This window comes from Porites lutea, chromosome 5 (assembly GCF_958299795.1).
Source record: "Porites lutea chromosome 5, jaPorLute2.1, whole genome shotgun sequence".
Taxonomy (NCBI): domain Eukaryota; kingdom Metazoa; phylum Cnidaria; class Anthozoa; order Scleractinia; family Poritidae; genus Porites; species Porites lutea.
This window is the reverse complement of record NC_133205.1, coordinates 18,135,450-18,145,271: the sequence shown is the minus strand read 5'-3', so window position 1 is coordinate 18,145,271 and position 9,822 is coordinate 18,135,450. Positions and strand designations below refer to the sequence as shown.

Below are 9,822 nucleotides of genomic sequence, written 5' to 3'. Positions count from 1 at the left end.
ACAGCTGAGGTTCAACACTTCAAGCTTTAATAATAATGACTGTATTCAATCGCAAATACAGTTTTTTTTAACAAAGACAAATGAACTATATAATAAAACAGCAAATACAAAAGCGACTTGAGTTTTCAAGTTATATATATATATTACAGTTCAATACCACAAAGTCGCTTATGTTATGAACTAGTAGGTAATTTTTCAAACAACCCTGTTATGCAATCAATCTGCTTTGGAGAAGTTCCACAGTATATTTTGCAACGGATATCGATGTTAATAAATAATTTACCTGGACAAAATCAGTCTCCCACGTAGCCATGAGTTTTAGTGAAAACTGACCAGTATTATAATTATTTGAATAAAATGATTGTAACATGGAAAACATGCCTCAAGACGGGTATCACTCATATAAACTACCAATAAAAAAAGAGAAAAAAATACGAGAGAGTGAAAATAAGAGAAAAAGAATGATGTTATAAGTTGCGGTATAAACATCGGTTTGTTATCTATATACGATAGTCTAGATCTCCGATCAGAACAAAAATAAACACATGTGAGTAATTCAATAGGTGTTTGAATATGACGAACGTGGTTTTCGCCATCGATTACATCCAGAAAAAAAGAGAAAACAATTCAGTATATCTTGCATAAGTTTAAAAGATCTCGATAGTGTATTTTATTACCAGTTATCTACCTGCATTCTTGCTTAATGCTTGAACTTTTCATTGAAGTGAATGAGCTCGTTAGAAGAAAACAAGACAGATAAAGTGAGAAAACGGCTTAGCTTTTTAAGGTAATGTTATAATTGTGGTAAGGGAATTTTGTTGTGCAAGATCACGGCTTTGCCAACAGGTGTGATTTTTGGAAAATGTGCGATGATGTCTCGTCTGACTATGAAAAAGAGGGAGCTGGAAAGACCACACCGACGAGTGTTGGCTCAGAAAAGAGCGATGCAGTTTTTGGAACGCACGAAGAACGGTCAAAACAAACAAAAATTACAAGATCTAGCGGCAGCAACAACTTCAAAACATTTGAAGGAATCACCAAAACTCGCCACAAAAAGTCGCTGGAGTTTCAAAAAAATGAGGGCTTTAACGGCATTAACAAGAATACAGGAAACGACTATATTGAATTGCCTCTTATTCAGCCTGTTACTGAAAGTCTTAATGACAACAGCAAGTACCAGAATGTAATTAAACGCGTTAAAGACGTAGACAGGGGTGATGTTTTTGAAAACTCGTTGACATTTTCGTCTCAAGCTGAGGATAAAACCGGGGTTCCTCTGCCCAGCGACGCAACAAACACTGCTGGAAGCAAACGATATTCTGATAAACGCGGACGATTTAAAATTCAGCGAAAAAATGAGGGGAAATCTTCGCTTAGAAGCGTCACCCTTCTGCCTCCGTTGAAGGAAGAGAAATCTTCTACGACAGAGAACTTTGCTAAGAACCCCTCGGTCTCAGCAAATATTAGAAGGCATACCATCGGGTATCATGGAGAAAGCAAAGAAATTTTACTACCCTCTATAGTTGTAACACAAGCCGAAGAGGATGTTTCTTGGGAAGAACAAACTTTAAAGTTGCCGAAACTGGAGGCTAGCAACTCAAAATCCAGATATCAGAGGCGGCTGTCTTTGCCGGATCCAAGCAGATTAGCACCCCCTATTTTTCAGGATTCTCCTCAAAATATACACAGACCCCCGTTGCTACAGAGTAAGGAGGATGGAAGTGATTACGCAACCAGTGTTATGCGTTTGCCACGGTTAAGACCCGGCAGTTCAATGATAAATGGAACCCATACAAATGGGAACCAAAAGTGAATGTTGAAAGAAACAAACGTCGTGTCGCGTTTTTAAACATTTCTAAGCGAAGTGAAAGAACAAACAATTAGAATTCTCTCGTTCCTTTTATTTGCGCACTTCTCCTGCGGCTGGCGTGAGCTACATATACTTTCTCCGAGTTCTGACTCAGATTGGTTGAAAAGATTGTGTTTGTGTTTGTTTATGGCCTCAAACACACGAGTTAACGTCTTCTTGTCGAAAGAACTGTAGTGGAAAGGAGTTTAGCGAGTACAAAAAGTGATGGAGACCATGTTACATTTCGGGAACGTGACCAAATATTATGAACGCATTAATAATAAAACAAAAACAAAATTCGCGCACCTACAGCTCGTGAAATTGTCAAAGTGCTGAGGAGTTGATGCGCTTCGCGAGTGGAACTCATAAAGTAGTATTATGCACAACAATCAAAAATCTTTTGGAACCACATTCGCTAGTGCGTCGTAATGACTCAAGAAAGAGTGGCGGTGATGTTTTGAAATTTTCCTAGCGCATTTAAAATGTCTTTTTACAGTCATGAGCTCACTGTAACTGAGACTCTTCTTGTCCCAAAGGGTAGTTTTTGTTCCAAATTGCAGTATCTTCGGAGTAAGGGTTGCTCAAGATTGAATAGCCTACTTATTAAATTTCCAACCGCTTAAGAAACACAATAACTTAAAAGGTAATCCGAAAGCTTGGCCTTCGGAATCCGGAATTCATTGCAAGGAATCCTGCTAACAGTTAGAATACGGAATCCATTGCTTAGAGTCCGGAATTCACAGGCCCACAGCGTGGAATGCAGAATCCACGACTGTTTTGGATTTATGGTCTATAGCCAAAAAAATCGCTTCTATTGCCGTCCCCTGCCCTCAGTTTACAACGATCTGTGGTCCTGTACTGAGACTATTAACATGAAATGGTGACGAAATGCTTAATGCAAACACGAAATAACTCATATCAAGAGAGGGTATTCAGATACAAAATCAGACTCTAAAACAAAACTCAGGCTTTTACCAGGAAAGCACTATTAATGAGACTACGCTTGAATTTTTATCTGCTTAGATAGCCAGGTACAAAATCTAGAAAGGTAGAAAGTGAATTTTAAATTATTTACTTTGGAGAGTAGCCAAAAGTAGCTGATGTCTTCGAGAACGTATATTTACAACAGCGGTAATTTAGTGTATATGTTAAAAAGAAACATGTTATACAATCATATAACCATAACAATTAACTTAGTTTTGCTAAAATGATTTACAGGCTTGAAATCTTAGAAAATATTTTAAAAGGAGAGAAGAAAACACACAAACAGACAAACGAACGAACGTCTTTGAAAATTAAGTCATAACCAAGGTTGAAAGAACTGTACTAAAGAAAGAAATTTAAAAGAAACATTCCAATTACATAATGCATACATAATCTATGGCCAAACATATATATCACTGTCAGAGGCATACAACCCTGTTCATTGGTTAGATGCTTTTGATATTACATATTTCCATTGCTTTTTGCTATTTTTGTTAAAACTATTTTTAACGCTTAATATACTTGTAAACTGAGAAGCTCCAAACATTCTTGTACAGTAAAATGGGTATAGACTTAACACCATTGAATTGATTGCATAAAATAAAATTTAGTTAATCATTTTTACCACACAACGTACTAAATAAAATCAAAGAAAAAAAAAAGACTCTTTAAGTTACTTACAAAATGTTTGTGAATCGACCCAGAGCAAAATGAAAACGGTGGGAATAGTAATAACCGTCCATGTCGAAGATATAAAAGCTTAAATTTAAATGCAAGAAAGTTTTTCTTCTCATTACATGAGAAGAATGTGTGATTCCCCAAAAATATTTTTTCCCTCAATACAAGCGTCGTTACATTCTCTATGCAGCGCCGTAGCTAGTATGAGGCCAACCGAGGCACTCGCCTCGGTAAAATTTTGACGAATTTCGCCGATCATTTTTATTTTACATAAGCGATCATCGGATATTTTTAACGCATCATGATATTACAAAGAATTCAGCAATTCAGTCAATATACTATGGAAAAATTACCATATCATCGATCTCAAGGGGCTACGTACGTTAACTCAAATTTTTTTTGAACAAATACTGATCAAAACCATTGGCGAGGTTAACGGTCACCCAGATTATGTAGCTTGTTTCCGATTATTGCTTTTTAAATTCCACTTAAATTAACTCGAAAAAAAGTTACCGAAAGGCCCAGAAAACGCTGCAAATCGCATTTCCGAGAGACTAAAGTTCAAAATTTCTCGGGGGGGGGGGGGGGGGGGGGCATGCCCCCGAACCCCCCTAGCAACTCCCGCCTGCCTCGGTTGGCCGTTTGGTCTGGCTACGGCACTGCTATGTGGAGGCTAAAGACTGATCATTCGGGTTGTTGACAACGGTGCCACGCAAAGTATTGACGATTTTGCCGTAAACTGAGAGCGACCGTGATTACCTTTAATAGCATGGCCACCATTGTTTGGAAGCCTCTTGCTTAGAAATCTTTCTAGAAAAATCTATTACGAGGTCAAAGAGAATAAAAAAGTCGTAGATAAACTGCAAAAAAGGGGACGACGAGCTCTTACGGTTTATTTCTCGCAAAAAGGAAAAGCAAAACAAGCTTTTTATGACCCTTTTTTGCTCTACGAATGACAAATTAAGCTAAAATGTACAGCACATTTAATCCAACGATAAGAAGTGAATTCAACTTTATCGTTAAGCTTGATAATTAAAAAAAAGGAAATCTTTACTGAAAAAACGAGTTCGTTCGTTTTTTTGTTAATGAAACGTTTAACATAGCACTAAGAAGCCCTCAGGTCTTTTCTGTTTATAACCTCATTGACCATGACGTTGTAAATCGCGGTAAACAAACTTTCGAGCATTTAGAACAAACTTCAACTCGCGCAAAACCCGTGGCCATGTTGATTTCATCAATTTTAATACTGACGAACTGCATCAGTGAAATGATCATTTCGATAAGAGGTTAAGTTGTCTAAGTTTTATGCAATAATAAAGCTTACCTTTTCTTTAACTGTGTGGCTTCTCGTTCAACGCAGCTGTCTGGTAAACCCATTTTTGTTCCTCGATAAGTTCAACGTCCAGAAAAATATAGAACTATGAATGGACGCTACAAGCAAAGGCAAAGATGACGCCAATTATGTGACACGTGACTCCAGTATGTTGCATGTGACCAAGGTCAATTTAATAAAACTTTCATTTTTTTTTTCGTGTATTAAATTTACGAGTGTAGTCTTGTTTTCCTGGATTTATAGAGTGAAAAATAGCTTATTCACACTGGTCCCATGATCACCGATTTTTTTTTTAAATTTCCAAATGCAGTCGAAAATCTCCCAAGGGCGGGACAGGTACACGTATGTGCGGCTTGGAACTAGGGGGTGGGGGTGGGGGGGACTAGTAAGCGTCAAAGAAGAAAAGCATAACCACTCTAACTACTTGACATTCTCTATGGACATTTCCGAAGTGTACGAGTATTTTCGAAGTCAAAGCGACGATCGCTATTAATAAAGCGACGATCTTAAAGAGCAAGGCGACGATCGCATTGCCATTTGACAGCCGTGCGACGAAAACCAAAGCAGCAATCAGAATCTGTCAATCACTCATGGGGACATTCAGTATCATAGCCCCCCCTCCCCCCGTTTTGGTGCCAAAAGCCATTTTTACGGATGTACAGTGACATTACCTGTGACATCGTCCACTTCAGATCAGACGACTTATAAAGAACTACCTAACAAGCACCATGAAGTTACTAGGACCTCCTAAATAACTGCCTGCTGATGCATTATCACAAATCGATTACGGACACACTAGACACTGTGAAGATTGCGAAGAGGTTTGCTTGTGCCAACGAAAAACGCGAAGGGCATGTTGGAAAATCTGAATAGGGGTATGCATGTATGGCTGAGGGGAAGATGAGCCCAGCCCTACGTTTCAAAACGCTCCGCCGCTTCTGAGGATGGAGAGAAACTTCACATCAACAGGAAAAACTGTTACCTTTGATTGAATTTTCGCCCGCGGTTCCCTTAGGTGGCATCCGTCCAAGAGTGTTCGTCTCATTTATACGCAGATATTTAGCAAATCGATTCAGTAAAGACAACGCAATGTCAAGTAATTACGCAAAGGCGCACTGAAACGCCTGAACGCGACTTCGGTGCTCAGGCACGGCCAGGCCGCCTGCACCGCCGTCCGTCTTCTATCATGATTGAGGCTAGTAAAACATCAGGTCCAGGTTGTTCAAACGGTGTATGGCGCTATCCACCGGTAGATCACTATCCAGCGAAACCAATTTTGTGGATAGAGATTTATCCAGTGCCATGGATAGCGTTCGCCACCTTTTGAACAAGTGGGCACTGATAAAATGTGACTGGTGCCGTATTGTTCGAACGACTGAAGGAAAATTTAAAGAAAGTCTTGTAATGACCGGTATTCAGAATCAAAGCCTATCGAGCGAATTTGGGATGTAAACAAAGTTTTCTCCATCTGAACTACCGCATTTGCTTGAAAGAGCTCTGCCCTGGTGGACCACACCTGAGAACATCCGCACCCATTCGCACCTGAGTCATTTCAAAGTTTGATATTAAGCAATGATTGCATTGGGCTGAGTCTGCTCTGCTAAAAAAAAAACACTGTCCTGTTAAGTTGTAAATCAGTTATCTTCTCGTTCATTCTGTAATTAGCTGAACTCCTTTAGCTTCGAGAACTTCAAAAGGTCCCACCAAAGACAAAAAACATTATAACGGATTTTCTTTTTTACTTGCAGTACCGTATTACAGTTTGCATTGCTTTGCGATGAAAAAAAAAAAAAGAAAGAAAAGAAAAGAATTTTAACGCAAAGAAGCGAGTAATGTTTTTATTATTATTATTATTATTATTATTATTATTATTATTATTATTATTATTATTATCATTTTGTAGTTTTATTCCATTTCGCAGAGTGTATATGTTGTGGTTCAGTTTTATTCTTGGTTAAAATTTTATTTTCCTTTGTTTCAAACTCATTATCATATACAGGACCAAAGACAAAATTCAACCACAACATATACTGTTACGCTTTCAGGCCACTAAACCGTGAACGTTGGCTCGTAATCAACGTTCATTGTACAATGAGAAAATGATTCCACTTTCCTACTACATTGTTCCAGCTGTTACTACTTTCCACCAGTAAAACAGATGTGTATTCATTGCGAATAGGTTCAGCTTTATTTTCTTATAATAACTGGTGTGACGCTACCTCGACCCTCTATAAGCCGGACACCTCTCTGAAACGGACAGACGAGGCCGGTCCCGAAGGTTTCCGTCTTACAGAGAATTAACCGTACCCCGAGTGCCATAGGTTTTTTCTCACGTGCGGCGAGGAGCTTAGTAGGCCGCAGCCCGCCACGTTTCCGGCCGAAAAGGCTTGACCGAAATAACCGCGCATGAAAAGCCCCTGGTAACCTAAATAAGAAATTAAAAGAAATTTCATATCTCAAAGCTACCAAAACAATAAAGAAAATCGATGGGTGGTCTTTTGAAGATATTTATTTGTGTACATCATGGTGTCTCCTACGTCAATGAAGTTAGACAAGAAAATACTCAGAAAATATAGTACTTCTAAGATAAACTATTCATTCATTAGTTGAGAAAATAAAATAAACGGGACTTAAATCGAGAATTTTCTTCTTTCAAACTATTTATTCTTCAAATTTCCTTAGTTCTTCGTATTCATGCTGTTTCCATGGCTACCGATTAAAGTTACCTTTTATATTTTCGGATTCAAATTACGTTTTAACAGTAAAATTTTAAAGGCGCCTATGGCTTCATAAAAATAAAATTAAAAATTAAACAAGTAAGAATCAACTTGGAATTTCGCGGTTATAACTTTTCACTGACACTAGACAGAGATAAACTGAATATTTTACGAGTAAAGGAGAATCCGTTTGTATACATCGCCCTTAAAGAAACGTTTCCTTCAAGATGGCGCGGTTCTCATTTTTTAGCACAAGTTTAACGCTTAATCAGGTTTTGAACTGAAATTTTTATGAAAGAAAAGAGTAATAGGTTTTTTTTTGTTGAATGTGAATAAGCTCTTATTCACCAGCGGGATATATTTGTTTTGACGCAAAAACAAGGTCCAATACTTTCACCAATTTTAATATTTACGTTGACAAGTACTCAAACGACCTGTCATTTTTTGTTTCATGGAATAGAAAATTGACAAGTGCGTTTCGAATAGTTAGAGCACTATTAATATTTACTCTACATGTATTCTGACTGACAGATAACTTTAATATCTCTAGAGCGAGTAGCGAAGGGAAGTTATCAAATTTATTAGCGTCATGACGACAGAAATTTCAATTGAACGCGAGGCCAATCTACGGGCTCAAAAGAAAAAGATTCTGCGATTACAAAGGCTGAAATACCTCACCGGGAAACTTGAAATTTCAGACGCACTAACAGCAAATGACGCAGAAAATGAGGATGCCTCATTTGCTCAAGGAAAGGAAGAAAAGTCGAGCGATCAACTTTGCACCAAGGAGCCGCCAGTAGTCGCTTATGAGGAAGTGAATGAGAAGCTCACAAACGGCTCTGTTCCCGATGGTAACTCTGATCGAAGTGGAAACGAGCCATTTGCGCCAAAACATAAGAGTCCTGTTTTACTGAGGAGAAAGCGACATGACGCTGAAGTGACAGTCGAGCAATGTCAAAAGCTAACTAACATAGACAGTTCGAAATTTTCCATTGTTGTTGATAATACTACTGAACTCGAACGATACACACCTTCGGTTGCGTCTCTTTCTTCGGAATATCATCGGAAAACGATTGAAATCAAGAAGAAAGCTGACGAACGGAGACGAAATGTTGGATCACCAAGATATACACATCACACCCTACTGAATTTATCATCAAACAGCCATTCTTTGGCGGTCAATAACCTTCAACTGCGTCGAAGCTCAAGCCTTACTGAGTTGCGCCATCAGGATAATCAAGAAGAAATTCAACATGCCCAACACGCTACAATCAATCACGGAATTAGATGCAAAAGTGAAGACGTAAGAGTGGGAACCCCGAACGGGATTGCAGAGCATGAAACCGCTCCTTTCCCGCTACGTGCAACCAGCATGTCTTCCATAACCGATGTATGTCTCACAACAGAAAAAGAAGATATGAATTTTGGAGTTTTCGCGCGGAAACAACAAGAAAGACTAGAAGATAATTTACGGCGTGTGGAGCAAAACCTAGACAGTACTTTCAGCAAATTACGACGTTATATAAACGCAACGAACGAAATATTAGAAACTGTCAAATTAAAAGAAGACACGTGATCTCCACAATTCTTCTTTGTGATAAGTTTAGATGAGCGCAAGACTCCAGAATATTGTTGTCTACAAAGGTATCCATTCGAAAAAAAAAACCACTTAAATTTATGGAAATTGTGAGACCACGAGATATCAAAATAAACTAGTTTTCCTCATCCATTATTTAAAGCGAAGTAGCAATTTTTGGATATACAGAACATCCTGTCGACACTATCTGCTGATAGTAACTAATCTTTTATCACTATTCAAAACAAAATAACTTCTTTTTTTAGTATGATTTCCGAAATATTGTTACAGATTAAAATTCACACGTCTTGGCTTTTTACCTAATTCAATTCCACAAACTAAAAGAAAATATCCACTCTAGAAAGTCTTTTTAAGCTAAAATGACCTCAGCAAAGATTTTTTTATGAGAGTTTATAGCCCATCACAAACTTTTCTTGATATTCCACAAATATTTCAACGCAAACGACCTCCGAAGATTTTCCGAAAATTTTTCGACTCGGTTATTTAAAGGTCACGACTGTCTCCCGAAAAAGGTAACTCAGTACAATTAGATCTTAGACGTGATACTGTAAAAAATAAACTTTATACATATACAATGTACCTCTCCTATCAAATACTATAGGTGGTGAAAACGAAGTGAGATTTATCGCAGATCGTTTTTCAAAACATCGTTTTTCCTGGTGAA

The 9,822-nt window shown here is 38.1% G+C and overlaps 1 protein-coding gene across 1 annotated transcript; it reads left to right on the top strand.

The window, feature by feature from the left end:
* Positions 1–8,093: 8,093 nt before the first annotated feature.
* Positions 8,094–9,821, top strand: LOC140937479 (uncharacterized). The gene has a single exon (XM_073387047.1). It carries the CDS (start codon positions 8,151–8,153, stop codon positions 9,135–9,137), a length of 987 nt encoding a protein of 328 aa, XP_073243148.1. The 5' UTR covers positions 8,094–8,150; the 3' UTR covers positions 9,138–9,821.
* The last annotated feature ends 1 nt before the right edge of the window (position 9,822 follows it).